The 20,431-nt window shown below is 37.7% G+C and overlaps 2 protein-coding genes across 5 annotated transcripts; one reads left to right on the forward strand and one right to left on the reverse strand.

Moving 5' to 3' along the window:
• The first annotated feature begins 276 nt into the window (after positions 1 to 276).
• Positions 277 to 12,171, forward strand: LOC127795565 (uncharacterized). Of its 4 annotated transcripts, none has more exons than XM_052327332.1 (3): positions 277 to 527; positions 2,449 to 2,805; positions 9,725 to 12,171. In XM_052327332.1, exons 2-3 carry the CDS (start codon positions 2,459 to 2,461, stop codon positions 12,018 to 12,020), a joined length of 2,643 nt encoding a protein of 880 aa, XP_052183292.1. In that variant the 5' UTR covers positions 277 to 527; positions 2,449 to 2,458; the 3' UTR covers positions 12,021 to 12,171. The 4 variants fall into 4 exon arrangements, with proteins under 4 accessions (XP_052183292.1, XP_052183294.1, XP_052183295.1 ...); XM_052327334.1 differs by having other exon boundaries at positions 9,728 to 12,171; XM_052327335.1 differs by having other exon boundaries at positions 278 to 527; positions 9,737 to 12,171.
• A 1,778-nt stretch (positions 12,172 to 13,949) lies between these two features.
• LOC127795891 (uncharacterized) lies at positions 13,950 to 19,719 on the reverse strand. Its single transcript, XM_052327860.1, has 4 exons — positions 19,389 to 19,719; positions 15,847 to 15,890; positions 15,265 to 15,538; positions 13,950 to 14,569 (listed from the first exon to the last, which is right to left on the reverse strand). Exons 1-4 carry the CDS (start codon positions 19,450 to 19,452, stop codon positions 14,262 to 14,264), a joined length of 690 nt encoding a protein of 229 aa, XP_052183820.1. The 5' UTR covers positions 19,453 to 19,719; the 3' UTR covers positions 13,950 to 14,261.
• Between the last annotated feature and the right edge of the window lie 712 nt (positions 19,720 to 20,431).

Raw genomic sequence — 20,431 nt, forward strand, 5'->3', positions numbered from 1 at the left:
TTATTATTTTCACTTTAAAAAAAGATTTTAAGTGTATTGTTCTCAATTCTAGAAAGCTGAGTATAATTTTAATTTTTGAATTTTAAAAAGCAATGACAATATGGACATAATTTTTAATTTCTATATTTTGAACCGAAAATAAAAACAAGCAAACATATAAAAAAATTAACCATTTTTGGATAGTGGATGAATTAATTTGGTCCAAAAGAGTTGGTGGGTTTTAGTTTAAACCCACGAGAGGCTGCTAATGCTTTCTGTTTTATGTGACAAAAACAAAAGCCCAAACAGCGAACATGATCTCTGTTTCTTCTCAACTTCCATTAAATTTCACATCGGCCCCAAGATTTATCAATATTGCATATAGGTTGTTTAAAGCCCGATCTTGAATGCTATACTTTTCCTTCCACCACACCCCTCTCTTCCCCAATTTCTCTTTTATTTGCAATCTCAGACTTGCCCTAATTCCGATACAGCCCCAAATTCTAGGGTTCTCTTCACTCTCCACTCCCTCTTCTCTCAATTCTTGGGTAAATTTCTCTCTTTCTGCATGCATGTGTGTATCTAATTTGAGAAAGTTCTCTCCTTCGTATCATTTTCTCCGTCGATGTTGTGTGATGATGTTCCTGGATCAAACTGGAGTAGTTACTTCCTGTGTTTCAGATTCAGCTTTGTTTGAGATCGACTTATCTTCTTGCCAAATTGTTTCGTTTTTGCCCTCATTGTTTGTTGTTGAGTTGAATTGTAGTCGGTGTGTCTTACATTGACTGATTCGGACGGGATTTGAATTGGCCGTCGGAGGCTGGCTTCTTCGGTAAATTAACGCCGTTGCCTTCACCTTGGTTATCTCTCGTTTTCAGTTGTTTGTTTGTTGTTTTTTTTTTTCTTCTTCCAACTAGGGTCGTTCTCAAGTGATTACTGTATGTAATATATGTAAAAGAGTGTACGGTATTGTGTGTTCCATTAGCCCTATGCAAATTTACCTTTTGCGCTGACCTGCTTTAACTTAAGGGTTATGATGACGAGTTGGGGGTGTATGTGGAAAGAAAAAGAGTGAAATTCAGGGATTGTTAAATTATAGTACTTATAACTGTATTAACGGCCCATTATCTTGTAAAATGGGGTCCACTAGCTTAAGAGGGCACTTCCGATGCCACCTGGGGATTGTAATTTCACGATATATGTTCTGCCTGTATATAGTGTCGACGGTACTCATATCAGAGGCTGGCAATTGAGTATAACAGTCACATTGAATAATTTGCCCAACGCAAATTTCTAGTCTGACCACCATTCTGGAGGGTTTAGGCTGTTGTACACCTTGTGGTTCAACAGCCTACACTCTCCAAGAAGAGTGAAAATCTAGGATTGTTAAATTATTAGCAGTTATAACTGTAGTAGCATCCTGTTATATTGTAAGATGGTGTCCACTAGCGCAAGACGTCACTTCAGATGCCACTTGGGGGATTGTAATTTTGCATTTATGCCCTGTCCGTATATAATGTCAATGGTTCTCTTATCAGAGGCTAGCAAATGAGTATAAGCGTCAGACGGAATAATTTGCCCAAGGCAAATATCTAGTCTGACATTCATTCTGCAGGATCTAGGCTGTTGTACAACTTGAGGTTCATTTCCTTGGCATGTGACTAGCTTGTTTGTAAGGATGTGTGGATCTATCCAGTCACAGTCTGAGCCTATAACATTAAGCTTTCTTGAAAGAAGTGTGTATACAGTTTATATTATCGTGATAGAGTTCTGTTATTGATTGACACTTTCCCAAAATCTTTATGCTCCTCAAGGTTTGGTTTGAGTGAGCATTTTTCTTGTATATGTTAATCATTTCGAGTACAATACACTTGCTGCATTAATGTGTAGTCATTTGCATAGCTGAATCACGTGTTTCTTGTCAAAATAAAAAAAAAACAAACTACGTTCTTAGTCATTTTCTGGAATTCCACGTGTTAAAAAAAAAGGATGACATTCTCATCTATGCAACATCTAAACTAATTTCTAAAGAGATACAATTATTGTGCTTTATAATGACCCTATCTGTTTCAGTGCATATTTGTAGATATATTTATTCTACTTGAATGGTGTTCGGATGAGTTTACTTTTATTTCTTATGTTTGGTTCTACTGGTGAATTCATTTCTTTTTGTGCTCTAGAGGAATGTTCCGCATGCATAATTCAGAGCCAACTTTTGTGTTCGCGTGCTGTATAAAACTCAGTATACCTATTCAATGCCGATAAGGTGCTCTGCAAGCACTGCTATGATGAGCACAGTTTTTACAATAGTAATATCAACAATTTAAACTTGCATCTGCATTAGCAATTTGTGTTAACAAGATGGAATTTGGCACACAATGCACCCATTCACATGAATCTTCTTAAATTATATGAAGGCTGGAGAGATATATTTATGTCTTATCTGATTGCTTATGGGAACCATTGCAGGCACTTGGGAATGGCAAAGGGAAAGCTTATATTAATTTGTCAATCTGGTGGTGAGTTTGTAAAGAATGACAATGGGTCCTTGACATACACTGGAGGGGAGGCACAGGCAGTAAATGTTAATTCTGAAACTTCATTCGATGATCTGAAGTTAAAGCTAGCTGAATTATGTAACTTGGAATATAAATCTGTGTCCATCAAGTATTTCCTCCCTGGAAATACTCGGACACTGATCACTTTATCCAATGACAAAGACCTGAGAAGGATGCTTGATTTCCATGGGAATTCAATTACAGCAGATGTTTTCATTATGGGAAGGGAAGGTTTTAACAAGGAGGACTTGGAGATATATACTAACAGGTATTTGTCTCATGTTAAAACACTTTATATTTGTCTCCATTTCTTATTACATTATAGGATAAAAACTATTGCCATTACCCCCTGGAGTTTGGGTTTAATATAAGTACCCCTCAATATTGAAAATTAATACCAGATATCCACATTAGAGTATGCCAAAAAATGATGACAAAATCTCCTGACCATGCAGGCATGTGGAAAACATGATGGCTAGCATATAATGGCTTGGCCATTACTAACCAATAAATATTTGCCATGTCAGACATTATGGTGTAATTCATCACAACGGATATAAAAGTCCCATCTTCCTCCCCTACACTTGTAGCCCTAACCTGACAATGACTCCCCATGAACACCGTTCTCCCTGTCTAGCAAATTTCAACAATCCACTTGTCCCAACCAGGCAACATCACCCAACACCCAACAACCTCTTCCGATCTTCCCCACCATCCAGTACTGCTGAAATGGCACCACCACCACCATCAAGGATAGGAGAGATAAACAATCTATCAAATATATGTTGGGTCCTCCCCCATCTCTATCTTCGAACCTCAGCAAACAAACCCAAAGCAACCTGTAAAATCTCTAGGAGAAACTTAATATATTTCATGTCTTAACTATGAACACAAATAGCTCTCTTATAGAGAGAACATACAACAACAAAAGGAAAGATACAAGAAAGGAAAGATCATCAACAATAAGGAAGAAAGGAAAGATATATATAAGATCGTAATTCTAGATTAGGAATTAATCCTAACCAAATCTCCATTGCCTTAATCTTGGATATCCTCATAATCCAACACTCCCCCTCAAGCTGGAGAGTGTATGTCATTCATTTCCAGCTTGCATACTAAATTTTCAAACCTCTTAGCTGCAAGCCCTTTAGTTAACACATCCGCCACTTGGTCTTTAGATGAAGCATAGGGTATTGTGATCAAGCCTGCATCCAACTTCTCTTTAATGAAGTGTCGGTCTATTTCAACATGTTTTGTCCTGTCATGTTGAACAGGATTATGGGCAATACTGATGGCTGATTGGTTGTCACAGAACACCTTGATTGAGCCTTGAGCCCTAATCTTCAAATCTTCTAGGATGATTCTTAGCCACAACACCTCACATAGTCCAAGAGCCATCGCTCTAAATTCAGCTTTTGCACTTGATCTTGACATAACACTTTGCTTCTTGCTCCTCCATGACACAAGGTTTCCACTGAAAAATACACAATATACACTAGTTGATCTCCTGTCAATAAAAGATCCTGCATAGTTTGCATCTATAAATCCCTTAATATCCAGCTCTTCTCCTAATTTAAATAAGATCCCCTTACCTGGGGTAGCCTTCAAATAGTTTAAGATCTTCCTTACTGCCTGCATATGTTCTTCTGTCGAGTTGTGCATGAATTGGCTCACAAGGCTAACTCCAAAGGCAATATCAGGTCTAGTGTGAGACAGGTATATCAGACGGCCTACCAGCCTTTGGTATCTACCCTTATCTACTGGTTGACTATTAGGATCAACTCCCAACTTGCTGTTAGGCTCTACCGGCACATTAGATCCTCTCCCTCCTGATACCCCTGTCTCAGCTAACAAGTCCAGCACATATTTCCTTTGGGAGAGAAATATTCCAGCCTTCGAATAAGCAACTTCAATCCCTAAGAAATACTTGAGAGAACCAAGGTCTTTAATCTCGAATTCCTTGGCTAACTTGTCCTTGAGAATCTTCTATTCCTTTGCATCATTCCCTGTGACTATTATGTCATCTACATATACCAATAGAGCGGTAACCTTCTCTTTGTCTGAATGCTTGAAGAAGAGTGTATGATCACCCTTGCTTTGGTTATATCCCATATCTGTCATGGCCTTGGAAAACCTACCAAACCATGCTCTTGGGGACTGTTTGAGCCCATAGAGTGCCTTCCTCAGTCTGCGCACTTGCCCTGCTTCCCCTTCCTGAAATCCAGGGGGCAATTCCATAAAAACTTCTTCGTCCAAATCTCCATGTAGAAATGCATTTTTTACATCCAACTATTGTAGACTCCATCCAAAATAAGCTGCTAAAGATAAAAGAATTCTCATAATTGCCATTTTTGCCACAGGGGCAAATGTCTCAAGATAGTCTATGCCATATGATTGAGTGTAGCCTTTGGCGACCAATCTAACTTTGTATCTCTCTAGGGTCTCATCAGCATTGTATTTGATATTGAAAATCCACCTGCAGCCAATTGGTGTAACACCCTATGGTTGAGGCACTAAGTCCCATGTATGGTTCTTCTTCAAAGCTTTCATCTCCTCCAACATGGCTTGCCTCCAGTTCAGATCTTTTAGAGCCTCCTCAACTGACTTGGGGATTTCAATGGAGTCCAAGGATACTAAGAAGGCTTTGTGATTCTAAGAAAGACGATGATAGGATAAGAAGTTGGTTAATGGGTGTTGAGTGCAATTTCTTTTCCCTTTTTGAATGGCTATAGGTAGGTCTAGGTCATCAGGTTGAACTAAGGGTGAAGATTGAATGGGATTCATACTTTGACTCGAAGATGATGATGGTGTATGCTAGGGCTGTCTACGTTTGAATACATAAGAAGATCCCTTATACCTGACAAAGGATGACAACTCTTGAGTATCTGGTTGCCCCTGTTGCTTCTCAGTTATACCTTGATTGAGAGCTGATTCATGACTACTATTTGGAGATTGAGGAGAGATAATAGGATGGCTAGGGGGCTAAGAAGATGTAAGAATAGGTTGAACAGAAGGAAAGAAGATGTCACTATCACATAAAGGGTTATCACTAGAAGGGTGGTCACCTTGAACCAAAGTCTCCCCCTGGGGATCAGCCTGGGATGAGCCAAAAACAAGTTTAGATTTCACAAACGTGACATCCTTGGAGACATAAAATTTTCGAGTGAGAGGATGGTAACACTTGTACCCCTTTTGAGTGGGTGAGTATCCAAGGAAAACACATTTGAGTGCTTGAGGATCAAGTTTATCACGGTGTTGTTTGGGAATGTGAACAAAGGATACACAACCAAACACCTGAAGAGGAAGAGGGGAATGTAAGAACTGATCGGGAAAGAAAGAGGATAGACAGTGTAAAGGACTTTGATTTTGTAGCAACTTGGTAGGGACTCGGTTAATGAGATAGGTCACTGTAAGGACTGCTTCCCCCTAGTAGGATTTAGGAACATTGTGATGATGAAGAAGAGATCGAGTCACATTAAGGAGGTGTCTTATCTTCCTTTCCGCTACCCCATTTTGTTGAGGGGTATCAGCACAAGAAGATTCATGGATTATTCCTTCTTGTTGGAAATATTGATGCAGGTGATGATTAAAATAATCCCTCGCATTATCAGTTCTTAATCGTTTGATAGGTGAACCAAATTGAGTTGCAATCATTTTACAAAAAGTGGGAAGAGCTAAACTAATGGTGGCCTTATCTTTTAAGAGAAAAACCCAAGCCATACGGGTACAATCATCAATGAAAGAGATAAACCAACGAGCCCCAGAACAATTAGAGATTTTAGATGGTCCCCACACATCTGAGTGAATCAAAGTAAATGGTGTAGATGAGATTTTATTGCTAGGAGGATAGGACACATGATGATGCTTAGACAGAACACAAACATCACAATGAAAAAGACTAAGATTTAAAGATGCAAACAATGTAGGAAACATGGATTTTAATAGAGTGAAAGGAGGATGACCCAATCGGTAGTGTTGCAGCCATACATCCCTATAATTGGAGGTTGACTGAGATGAGTAGGCAGCAGTTGGAAGTTGTTTCTTTGTAGGATAAGAGTCTTCCCTCATCAGGTAGTACAGCCTATTGCATTCTCTAGCAGCACCAATCATCTTCCCTGTTGTCATGGCCTGAAATTCACACAAATGAGGGGAAAAAATAGCCCGACAAGTCAAATCTTTGGTTAGTTGGTGAATAGAGATAAGATTGGTTGATAAACTAGGTACATGAAGAACATGTTTGAGGGAAAAATGAGAGTTTAGAGTTGCTGTACCCTGGCCTAAAATTGGAACAGATGTTCCATTGGCTATTGTGATTTGTTTAGAGGTGGAAAGAGAGTGGTAGGCATAAAAAACATGGGAATGGGGTGTCATGTGATCAGTGGCCCCAGTATCTAGAATCCATATATCCTGTTTATCAGTCTTAAAGGCTGGAAAAAATGCTGAATGAAGGCAGTTACTTGAGGAGTCTTTGTGTGCAAGAGAGCATGCACCCTCTTGTAAGGTCTTGAGGAACAGCTTCAACTTAGAGATGTCTTCAGTGTTAAAAAAATCAGCACCAGGAGCAGGCTCGCTTTGGGTAGTTAATGCCTCTTCTTCTTGACCCTTGCTGCATACATATGCCTGATTCTTGGCTACCAGATTTTTAAAACTTCCCAATCGATTTAAAACCACTTTCTTTCCATGGAGCTTGAAGCAAGTCTCTCTAGTATGTCTTGGTTTATTTCAGAAGGTGCACCATAGTGCCTCCTTATTTGCAGCCCGAGACTGAAATTCTCCCCTTCCTGCTTTCATCCTTGATCCACCTCCTTTGCTGGACACCATGGCTGATTATTCTAAACCAGTTTCAGTTACTACAGCAGCCCTTCAATTGGAGATCATGGCTGATCTTTCTATTCCAGCTTCATGAAGCATTGTTGTCCTTCGTTTCTCCTCACTTCTAACCATAGCGAAAACCTCATGGAGAGCTGGAAGCTTTTCTCCCCCTAAGATTTGCACCCAAACTTGATCAAACTCTGAATTGAGGTCTGCTAGGAACTCAACCACTCTTATCTCTTTCAAACATTTGACTAAGAGTTGCAGCATCAACACTGCATACCATTTTAATACTTTGATAATGGTCTAACTCTAGCCATAAGCCATGCATCTTATTATAATATTCAGTAACACTCATGCCCCCTTGTTTAGTGCTACTAAGTTTAGTTTTGACCTCAAGTATAACTGATGCATCATGAATTTTGGAATAAGTCTGTCGTATAGTTTCCCAAATCTCTCTAGCCGAACCCAAGAACATGTAGTTTTTACTTACCTCGGGTTGTATGGCATTCCAAAGCCATGGCATGATTTGAGCATCTCCTACCTCCCATGCTGGAAGTGCAGGATCTGTTGGTTTTGGAGGAGCCGGAATCAAATGGCTGGTTTTTCCTTTACCCTTGAGGAATGTTTGTACTAGTTGGGTCCATTGTAAATAATTTCTACCATCTAATCAGTAGGATTGGTGGATTCCGGGCAGCTTTCTAGCCTTCGATCCAGTTCCAGCTTCCATTGATTGAACCATTAGAGTTGATTCTCCAGTTTTCAGATCTGGAGTCATGCTTGAAAGTTCGGACATGGCTGTTCCAGTTGGAGAGGAAGAGGTTGGATGCGATGAGGGTAAGTTGAACACCAGGGATGAGAGAGAAAAATGTCGGAGGGCTGATTTGGAGAAGCTGGGGGCGAGAGGGTGACGCACACATTGGCGCGTGGGGTCGGAGACGAACTGGGCAGTGGCGCGTGATGGCACGTGAAGAATCCGATGGCGGTGGGTCTCCGATGGTCAGTCAATCTGATAGTGGCGACCTCAATGGCAGTGATGGGGCTGGTGGCCAGATAGTGCGCTGAAGGCACTCTAAAAAGTTAAGACCGATGGTGAAGAGGAACCCAATGAAGGGGTGGCAGCTGGTGCAATGAAGGCACTAGGGTTTTAGTGTATCAGCCTATTAGGCTCTGATACCATGTAAAATCTCTAGGAGAAACTTAATATATTTCATGTCTTAACTATGAACACAAACATCTCTCTTATAGAGAGAACATACAACAACAAAAGGAAAGATCATCAACAATAAGGAAGAAAGGAAAGATATATATAAGATCCTAATTCTAGATTAGGAATTAATCCTAACCAAATCTCCATTGCCTTAATCTTGGATATCCTCATAATCCAACACAACCCCTAGTCTATAACCCTGGCCTTCAACCAAACCTTGTCAACATCAATGGCACCATCTTCTTCTCCAACGTCGATTAATTATTTGTTTCTATGATCTTCACCATATGGCCTCTAGTTCTGCCAACCCAGTGTTGTTTGGAAAGAGCATAATACCAATGAGGTCTTGGACATCATGACATGAGCCAAGGCCAAATGCTTTGTTCTTGTGGTGCAATTCTTGGTCGTGGTGGGTAGGGGGTGCTGGGGCTTGGTTGACAGGATGTTTCCATAGGAAATGGGGTTGTGTGGGAAAGAGAGGGATTGAGAGATCAACAGCAACATTAATATATCAAGCTTTAGTCCCCCTAGGTGGCTTGGCTACGTGAAAGTTTATCTCGCCAATCATCAAAAGAGATTGAGAGATCACTTAAAATCTTTGAAATTACCTTATTACTGATTATCTATGCATTTATTTGAAAACAATTCTATGGAAAATAGATTTTTATATATATTGTACATATCATTATAGTAACTAACTAATTAATAAAGTTTCTACGAGCAGATTAAGGTGTTATTAACACTGTTTATATTAGTGTTTTTAATTATTACGTTAAGGGTATTTTGGTAATTTAAACAGCATGTTAAGGGTTAATATGGTCAGCTAAAAAATATAAGGTTGGGGTGGCATTGCAAATACTTTCTCTTTCACTAATTTTAGCTATCTAAAGCAAGGTAGGTAGCTTCTGGTTTATGGTGGGCAGCATGCTACAAAAATTTTCAGATAGAAAGTACTGAAATTTTTTAACATTGAGGGGTATTTTGTGTGTTAAGCTCATACATCACGGGTGTTTAGTGTAATTTACCCTATTTTATACAATAATGTTTGTTATATTTAGTTCCTAGCTTGTGCCTTGCTCTTTAATATACCTCACATTTTTTGGTGAAATAGCAGTGTCTATCATTTTTTCTAATGATATAGTCCTTATTATTGAAATAATCTTAGTAGTACTTGCAGGGACACTGGTGTAAAAGTAGCTGAGTCTGTGAACCCTGTTATTGCTCCAACACCAATTACTTCATTCCTAACTGCTGCTGCTACTCCTGTTGGTACCCCTGCTTCTCATGTTGCCACTCGGAGAACCTCTGCACGCAAGAAAGCTACTACTGCAGCAACTGACTCTGTAACAGGTGTCAATGCTACAGCCAAGAAAGGCAATAAAGCAAAGACTCCCTCAAGTGCTTCTTCATCAGCTAATACAGATGATTCCAGTAGTGGCTCACCAACTCCAGTTGCTGCCAAGTCAATTGCTTACAAACCAATTGAAGTAGATATGAGTGCTACCCCTGCTGATACTGTTAAGAAGCGAAGACGTACTGCCTCCTGGAAATTTGGTGCCAATGGCCCAACCATTGTTGCTGTTGCTGATGATGCTGCGCACAAAAGATCACGAAAAAAGAGTAGCCAAATTTTGGTGTCTGATAATGGAGATGACAATGATTATGATCCTGGAAAATATGGCATCGACACTTCTTGTCAACTTACATACTCTGATGAAATGTCCTTAGAAAAACTGGTTGCATCATGGAGAGATGGTATTACTGGTATTGGTCAGGATTTCAAGGATGTGTATGAGTTCCGGGATGCGTTGCAGAAATATGCTATTGCACATCGCTTTGTGTACAAGTTAAAGAAGAATGACAGTACACGTGCAAGTGGAAGATGTGCAGCTGAAGGCTGTTCATGGAGGATACATGCATCTTGGTTCCCAGCTGCTCAATCATTTAGGATTAAAAAGTTAAATGGTTCACATACATGTGGTGGGGAGTCCTGGAAGTCTGCTCATCCAACCAAGAATTGGTTGGTGAATATTATCAAGGACAGATTACGCGATTCACCCCATCATAAACCAAAGGAGATTGCTAATGCTATTTTACAGGACTTTGGAATTGAACTGAACTATACACAAGTGTGGCGTGGGATTGAAGATGCCAGGGAGCAACTTCAGGGCTCGTACAAGGAGGCATACAATCAGTTGCCTTGGTACTGTGATAAGATCGTGGAGACAAACCCTGGTAGTTTTGCCAAGCTTGTTATCAGTGATGACAAAAGATTCGAAGGCCTTTTTGTGTCCTTTCATGCCTCGGTACATGGTTTTGAGAAAGGTTGTCGTCCCCTTCTGTTCCTTGAAGCCACACCTGTAAAATCAAAGTTTCAAGAAATTCTTCTGACTGCAACTGCCCTGGATGGCAATGATTGTTTTTTCCCAGTTGCATTTGCTATAGTGGATGCTGAGAGCGGAGAAAAGTGGCTTTGGTTTTTGGAGCAGTTGAAATCTGCATTGCCGGCTTCAAGATCCATGACTTTTGTTTCTGACAAAGAGACGGGACTAAAGGATTGTGTGCTTCAAGTATTCGGTAATGCATACCATGGTTACTCCATATACCACCTTCTGGATAGCTTCAAAAAAAGTGTGAAGGGTCCATTTCATGGAGATGGGAAAGGTTCTTTACCTGGTTATTTCATAGCTGCTGCCCATGCTGTCCGACTTGTTGGTTTTAGAAAGTTCACTGAGCAAATTAAGAATGTATCTTCCCAAGCTTATGATTGGGTCATGCAGATTCCACCAGAGTATTGGACGACTACATCATTGAAGGGTGAGCGCCATAACCAGATCACAGAAAATGTTGCGGAGTCGTACATTAAGTTGATGGAGGAGGTTAGAGAATTGCCCATTACACAAAAGATAGATGCTCTAATATCTGTGGTAGGAGAGATGATGACTAGTCGTCAAACAGATGCAAGTCAGTGGTCTACAAAGCTCACTCCACTGAAAAATGCCAAGCTTCAAGAAGAAACTGTTGATGCTCGGGGGCTTAAGGTGTTAATCTCATCCGACACCCTATTTGAGGTTCACAATGATGCCACTCATGTTGTGGATCTTAGTAAGTGGGAGTGTACTTGCCTAGAATGGCAAACAACTGGTCTACCTTGCCGCCATGCTATAGCCGTCTTCAACTACACGCACAAGAATGTGTATGATTATTGTTCAAAGTACTTTACAGTGGATAGCTTCCGTTTGACATATTCTGAGTCCATAAACCCTGTGCCTACAATTGGGAGGCCTGCTGAAAAAGAAGAGTCGACCTCGGACACTGTGCTTGTGCTCCCTCCTTTCCCCTCTCGGTCGCCTAATCAGCCGAAGGAAAGAGAAGCCAAGAGTCCTGGCACAAGGTCGGTTTCTTGCAGTAAGTGCAAGGAGGAAGGACATAATAAAGCTTCTTGCAAGAATTCTCCATAACTTATGGTATCTCTTGCATGCCATTGTGTACAGTTTGTGTAATTAACTAGTAAGGTAATCTCTGTAGTTCTGTACTTAGCAAAGCTTGTCTCCCTCTTGGCAGACTGTAGTTAACATTGTTGATCTCCAAATATGTTTAGTTTTCCAACAATATTTGCTAGATCTAAAGTTTTCACCAGTTAAAAAGTGTTTTGACCGATTTACCAGTCACTTTGAGCATCTTTGTGTCATGATGCTCATACAAATGTGAATCCAGTGCAAAGGTGATGCGGAAGGTCAACCGTGTGCAGCCTTACTCTTAGTAAATAGTCTGTTTGTTGACAGAAACCAGAGACCTACCTACTTGCAGGTCATAATCGAGTAACCTTATTATTGTACCAAACTTCATAGAGCGTGTACGTTTGATAAAAACTAAAAAGTAATATTGTCTTTGTTTGAGGAAGTTAATCAGAAATATAATCCATGGTTTCAAGTGATTTTGATTGTTGAAGTTTCTGGGTCCCAGCTCTCCAAATGGCTAATGGTCTGATACACCCTTTTGGACTTGTATTTTCTGACTCATGAATTTTCGCAGGAAAATTCTTGAACTTTTGGACTTATTATTTTCATGGATGCCTTTTGATATAATTAATTATTCCCTATGCCTTAACTATCCTGGCCATCTTAAAAGATATTTTCTCCTAGGAAATCCTTCCTTCCTGTACTTGGTAAGGAATAATGATGTTTACCCCTAACAGTAGCATAGCCTGCATGTTTCATTGATTTTTACAAATGCGCGTGAGGGAGGAAGGGAGGCTCTCTCTACATATGCATTGAAGTAGTCGATGGTCTGTAAAGGATTGACTCTATTAAGGGGGCAGCAATGCATGTATAATTATGAAACGATATAAAGAAAAGCAGCCATAACAAACAACCCAACACACAGGAGAAAGAAGATCGACAGAGACCAAAATATCCTTACAACCAATACAATTAGGAGATGCTTGAGCTATTCTAAAAAACTGCCCATAAACTCATACCTAATTGCCAAGAAGAACCAAGCCACGCCCAAATGCTCCCACCCAAGTCAAATCCACAAATTTCAGGTTTTTTTTACTTATTTTTGAATTAAAAATATATAAATTAATAAAAATATACTAAGAGTTATATATACACACACTCAAACCTCATCTTTGTCTAATATCTATCCTTAACAAGTACTTTTAATTAGTTTTTACGTTTTCTCAACAATTTTTTTTTCTTATCCAAAACTACCCCAAAGAAGGTTCAATAGTAACGGATAGTCATCATTATAATTAACTATTAAGGTGAAATTGAGTCATAATAAATTCTTTTTCTACTGGTCTAATATTTAAAATAATTTTTTAATCTGCATTGTCAAAAATTTACTATTGACTCACGTCAATCATTTTTTTACTTTTATATTTTTCTCTCTTTCTCTAGATATATATATATATATACGCGCGCACATTATATATGCTTATTTTTATTTAAGAAGTATGTAAGCCAACTATTACATGAATCCTATTCTTTTATTCAAAGAGTTGATTTGTTTCTTTAATTGAAATGAATGCATTATTATCTTTTATTATTATAGTTATTGTTATTTGAATTATTTCAATTTTTCATTAATTACTATCATTTTATATACTTATTATCCTTATTTATATTTTTTTTATATTTTCATAATTACCGTTGCTAAAATTTTGAGTGCTTACACACACCACATCCACGTGATTATGGTCTAGAGTTGATTCCAACACCACTTATATAATATCACAAGTTTCAGTCAAAAATGTCGAATAAAAATTAGTGTATGAGTTTATAAAACCAATTAACATACCCAAAAAATTTTCAGTAGACAACAGTATGAAATTGGGTCATGACAAGAATGAATAAGATGGTGATCAAGATTCAATCCTCAGAATATGACCAACAAAAGAGCTTTTGCCATATTGAGCTCAAGAAAATCCTAGCAGCCCTCAACCTGGTTTTCCATCCAAATGTAGGAGCTGTTCGCACAATAACAAAATCCAGTAGAGCAAGTAGCAAGCAAACCATTACAACAACTATCTAGGTATGAACTCCAAAAGCTAAAACTTGGAAGGAAGAACTAGCAGAAGGGGGTACCAAGATAAGCTCAAAATGCCTAAATTTCCATCTATTACATCAACTACTTTTGCCCCCCCGGCTATCTATTTTATTCATGTTCTAGCTATAGACTAAGCATATATACAATCACTACTGCACTCTTGATTCGTCGACCCGCGGGTGCAGGCCTAAACACAAGGGACAAGGCGGATCCCATCTATCTTCATGGCACGTCCTCTCTTCCAGACAGTCGGCGTGATAGACGTGCCCACAAACCAAAACTGCCACAACGGAGTAATCGCCGGTAGAGAGCGAGTTCTCTAGAACGTAAAGCTTCCTTTTCAACAGCTTCTCGCATATCCCGCACACCATCTTCACTGCATCCAGCGATGCTGCATCTGTGGCCAAGGAACTGTTCCTAATTTTTCCTTGTCTGCACGATGCTTTGTCCTTGTTATCTGAAGAAGAATTCAGTAAGAATGACCGAATGATCCAGAGCAACCATATTCATAATAATTAATAGTTATATTATTTCAATAAAATTATACTATTTTATAATATAGCTATATTCTTACTATAATATATTATATAATAATTTTTAACAATATATTATTAATAATTGTATAATAACATGAAATGAAATCAGGCATGTTTTGCCACTTTTTTTGGTTATGTTTCCAAGTTTTTGAAGATAGAACACAAAAGACCAAACACTATTTTCAGTTTTTGTTTTCAAAATTTCATAAACTAACGTAGAAAACAGGACAACAAACACAAAATCAAACAGCCTTAAATTTTATTTCCGAGCAATCATCTAGATCAATGTGGCAAAGTGTGCCTTCATTCTGGTAGATTGTGCATCATCATTCCCAAATGGATACATGCTTTCCAGAAGTCACCAGACTCACCACAGCTTCCACGGTTGAGTTATACGGTCAATCATTGACGGCTATATAGTGCCTCCACAATATAACATTGTATTATATTCTCAAATTCATACTCTTTCATGGTAACAGATTTATAAATTCAACAGTTATGGTGTCCCAATCAACACTGGTCACCTTTTTTTCCAGCTCTTTCCGTCTACCAAAACAGTGGATGAATTAACTTATGTTCATTGAGAGAGAGAGAGAGAGAGAGAGAGAGAGAGCACCTATTGCGCGTGCAGAATCCACCTCGCACCGACTAGCAAACTTGGATAATTTCTCATCTTCCGGACTACCCTTGGCACGAGAAGATGATGCATCGGCATTGCTGGCTGAATTTCGCCGGAAGTATTGGCGTCCAAAGTAATGCCGTGGCTGTCGTAAGAATATTGCACGGCTAAGATTTTGATGTGAATGGTGGGTGTTTGGTGGCTTCCCAGAACTATCCATAATAGAAGAGAGAGACTTTAGGGTACTACTGTCAACTGAGTGAGAAGATTTCTGCAATGAAATGGGGAGAGATTCCAAATTGAGTGAAAACTTGTTATCCATTTGAATACCAAGAGAGAAAACTTTGCTTTCTTGGTCACCGTGCAGGAAATAGAGAAGATATAGTGACTTACAGAAACATTTTATTCTGAAATTATAGTGACTGGTGAGAACTTTCACCATCATTTAATTTCCTTCACCTTATTAGATAAATGTTATACTAGCCCAAAATCATATGGTGGACTAGAGCATAGAATTCGCTAAACACAAGTAAAAGAGTAGAAAGAATCTATTACGAGAAAAAGTTAAGAACAACAAACCTCTTTTGACAGTGAATCCGTTTGAGAGGAATACGGAATGGTATCTGAAATGCACAACATGAATGCAATAATCAGGTTGCAATTTGATTCTCATACTTGAGAAAAATTTCCTATCCTGAGATTATATGAGTATTATCAGGATATAAAATAAAAAAGACATTTAGTACTCAACTTTTACGAGAAAAATTTCCTATCCTGAGATTATATGGCTATTATCAGGGTATAAAATAAAAAAGACATTTAATATTCAACCGCTTTTACACATCAACCAAGAGAAGCATAGAAGAATAGGTGACATGGCTATGTTGGGGAATTAATTCTCCAATATTGTAAGAACCATGCAAACATAATAAAATGTCTCTAGAAGAATACAGAGAACAATTTGTCAGGCTCCTAGAACCGACCTAGGGTTTCTTCAGGTATTTAGGAAGAAATCGAGAAAGAGAGAGAGAGAAAGAAAGAGAACAGAAAGAACAGAGAGAAAGAGAAGGAAGAGAGAAGTTTTTAGAGGGAAAGAATTTTGTTATTTCACAAATGAATTCCCATCCTCCAAGTAGTAGTCTATTTATAGGCCTTCTAGCTTACAGTTGTAACTATAACTGAAAGGTACAAGTCGTAACAACAGCAAAAATATTACAGCAAGGTACAATGCAATAATTGCAATAAGCTGTAATTACTGTTATAACCCTAGGGCTGTGACACAATCATGAAGAAAGTTGTAGGGATGGCAATTTGTACTTGGCTTGCGGGTCTCCGCCAAAACCCACCTCAGTCAAAGCAGGTTTTCCCTGGTCAATTCAAATTTGGGTTCGGGTTTAGGAAAAACCTAAAGTGCAAATATTGGGTATGGGGGGAGAGTGGGGATAGTACTCCCCGCCCTAAACCCAAACCTGTATATGTTAAACATTATATATTAAATTTTAGGTTATTATTTATATTTCAACTTATAAATAAGCTATTAAGTTTGTAAAACATCACACTACATAAAAAAAATTATTTTGATTTTAAATTTTAATTTTACAGTATTACTTTTTTTTATATGTTTTAATCTTAATCATAGATATGTTAACTAGAGGTGGCAAGGTGCCCATATTTTAATATTATTTTGATTATAATCACATGTGTGCATAAGGTTGGAATGATTTTGGGATAGATTTAAGGTTGATTCAATATGGCTTCAGTAAGATGTTTTGGGGAATGGGTTCCCTGCGAAGATCCCCGAATCCCATCGGGACGGGGTTGGAGTTGATTTTCTGTCCCCGATTGGATTTGGGTTCAAATTTGGGGTCAGGAATGACAATCTTTGTTTGGCAGATGCATTAGTAATAGAATGGAATAGAAATTAATGAAAAGTGTTTTCATCTATTTCTATCCAAAGCTTACACTTTTATGGGGAAATGGAAATGGATGGAAAACTGGCTTTTGTGTTAGACAATATTAGCCTTAAATTGTTTTTTAAAGGTTCAAATTTACCCTTCATTTTATTGCATTTCATTAAAATGGTAGAATGACCCATTTGATGATTAATATCTTATGATTCCACCAATTTCCATTACTCTACCAAACAGGGAGAAGTATTTTTCATTACTTTCCATCTCCTAACCTCCCAAATGAAGAGAAAATATTTTCCATTCCACTTATTTTCATTCCATCCATTCCATAACAAAATTTGACGTAGGGATGTCTTAAAATATGTTGATGTTGGTGAGGTCAATAATCTCACTATGACTACTATTGGCCAAATCACCACCCATACAGAAGACTCACACTCCGAGAATCCTCAACTAAAAAAGAGAGAACAAGGAAAAGCATTCTATTAATAATACTCAAAAGTATTCTCAAAAGGTGTTCTTTTCTACAATTAACCCAAAGGGAGTTTTATAACACTGAGTTTTGCTTGCTAATTTTCCAATATGGGATTGGTACCATTCTTGACTAATCATTGTGGGTTGCTAATTTTCCAATCACTTTTCATTGTATCAAAATCACTCCCAAACAAAGCCTAAAAGACAGGCAACAAAGCCTAAAAGACAGGCCAGTGTTACAAAAGGAATAGGAGGAGAACCAGCTCTAAAAAGAGTTGGAGAGAGCCACATTGTGAACATTTAGAAGCAACTAGACACAACGCAAAGGTTAAACGAATATAATGCCCGAACACATTATACCACCTGTGGGCTATCAACCATAGACACTTGTTTAGGGAAAAATGATTGAAAGGAAAATAAAATAACTCTGAGAAAACAGAGTGCAAAAAGCAGCTATGACCACAAAATTCACAAAAAGGGGAAGTGGTAACACTTCAACCAGCAAAATGTTACAGTTATTAAGGGGCACAAAAATCTTACAAACAACAAGCAGTATATTTCTCCCCATTTTCCCAATTATTAAGGGGCACAAAAATTCCCAATCATGAACCCTCCCTCCTTCCTCCCAACCCTGCTATACATTTGCCTTTCCCTTCTTAAAAGACAACCTAAACAAGATGAGCAATGGCATTTCACTATGTATCCTTCACTTCCACACAAAACCCCCTCAATCCAAGCATAGTATTCTCAAATTATCTCCATATTTAAAACCCAATCCATTTTTGAGAGGCTGCACTCAACCCTGCCAGCAACTCCATGCAGAAAGAGATCATAGTACTAGAACGGTTTGCTACTTCTGATTGAGTCTCTCTCCTCTTGGAAAATCATAGTTGGCTACAAGTGGGTCTATACAGGACGATGTTAACCAATTAAGTTGTAAGATTAGCAATGTAACAAATTCATTTTCTGACCTATATTTTCCCCTTCCTTTAGTACTTAAGAACTTTTCTATCTTGACCTTGAATTCATATTCCTAATCGCAAAGATAACACCCCACATAACCACCACCAGAACGAACAGATGCCAGTTAATGGGCGTTGTTCAACGCATGCAGTCTTCCTGCCTGCAAAGGAAGCTGTCTCTGTGCCTTGCTGCCACAGTACACAAACTTCCAATAGAAAAAATTCATCATCTGAGTTCTTTATAAACATTACACTTTTTTATTTCCAAGGCTGGTAAAAAAAAAACCATTCATCATTTATCAGACAACATAAAGAAGTAAAGTTCTACTCTTGGTTCAGAATGATAAATTTGTTTGAATAACCCTGAAAAAGAACACTATAGCCACATATAATTGTCAATTAATGAATCTTGCTTAATCTAATAATAAAAAACAACCCAAAACAAAATTCTCATCATCTGAGTTCTTTATAAACATCATAAACACTTGTTTCCAAGGCTGATAAAGGAGAATTTCATCATTAATCAAACAACATACAGAAGTAAAGTTCGACACTTGCTTCAGAAAGCTAAATTTGTTTGAATAACCAAGAAAAAACACCATACCCACACATAGAACTGTGAAATGGTAAATACATTCCCATATGGCCACGAAGAGAAACCCACAAATAAAACCCCAAAATGATAAATGCAACAAAAGGAGGAACAGGAAGAACCCTAAAAGAAAACGAGAATCTTGAAAGAGGGGAATCGAACAGATAGAAGGAAATTAATTACCCGGGGGAGGAGGGGAAGGAGGGGGTTTATCCTGATCAGAGGATCTTCGCTTTCTCTTCCCCATTATAGAGAACGCGTATGTGAATATATATGTGGGTAAATATGGGTAATCGATATTTTTACATATTTCGATGGATAGATAGAGAAACCCCCAATTCTGGGGACTTTGGCGTGGAGAGGGGTGTGCTTTGTGTGTGGCCTTGCGGCGATGGAGCAGCGGACAGCGGATGACGGTCGACAAACAAATCTTACACAGAAGAGAGAGAGAGAGAGAGAGAGAGAGAGAGGTGCGAAAGAGAAGGCGCAATCAACTTCTTTCCGCCTCGTCTCATCTCGTCTCGTGGGGTTCCAAACTCGTATATTTCGAGTTTGGAATTTTGTAAATTTTAATTATTTTTTATTAAGTTTTAAGTATTAGATTTAATTAAAATATAAAAAAATATAATATTTTAAATATTTATTATTTTAATGTATTTATTAAATTTATTTAACATTCTCTTAAAAAAAATTTACGTGACCTCTTATCTAACTTTTTTTACTCTCTCTAAATAAATTTATTTAATATTTTACAGATAAATTTAAATTACTTATATATCTCTCGTAGGATAATTAATATCATTTAATATATTCTTAAATTTTAAATTAATTAAGACTTATTTTATAATAAGACTGGTATTAAAAGAATTTATTTCTTTAAATGTTATAATTAATGTCATTTACTCATTATCATTTAATATATTTAAAATTATCATATATTTTGATAATTTTTAAAATTTAAATGACATTATTTCTTTCATCAATTTTAAATTTTAAATTTCTCTCCCTTTATATATATTTTATTATTTAATACAAATGCTTCTCACAGATTTTTTAAATTATTTTATTTAATTTTATATTTTATTAATATATTTTGACAATTTTTAATTGTCTAAGTAAAATTATTGTAATTTCATCAATAATTATTTTTCTTTCTAGTCTTTTTATAATTTATTTTTGAACATGAATTTAAAAAATAAAATACTATTTTTAATTTTAATTTTTAT

Source organism: Diospyros lotus, chromosome 2 (genome assembly GCF_014633365.1).
Source record: "Diospyros lotus cultivar Yz01 chromosome 2, ASM1463336v1, whole genome shotgun sequence".
Lineage (NCBI taxonomy): Eukaryota > Viridiplantae > Streptophyta > Magnoliopsida > Ericales > Ebenaceae > Diospyros > Diospyros lotus.

Coding starts and splice junctions, on each gene's coding strand:
- LOC127795565 (XM_052327332.1), top strand. CDS start 2,459: ATGGCAAAGGGAAAGCTTATATTAATTTGTCAATCTGGTGGTGAGTTT. Junction 2,806..9,724: donor TTGGAGATATATACTAACAG/GTATTTGTCTCA, acceptor AAATAATCTTAG/TAGTACTTGCAGGGACACTG.
- LOC127795891 (XM_052327860.1), bottom strand. CDS start 19,452: ATGGGGAAGAGAAAGCGAAGATCCTCTGATCAGGATAAACCCCCTCCT. Junction 15,539..15,846: donor CGGATTCACTGTCAAAAGAG/GTTTGTTGTTCT, acceptor ATTTCATTGCAG/AAATCTTCTCACTCAGTTGA. Junction 14,570..15,264: donor GGATTCTGCACGCGCAATAG/GTGCTCTCTCTC, acceptor ATTCTTCTTCAG/ATAACAAGGACAAAGCATCG.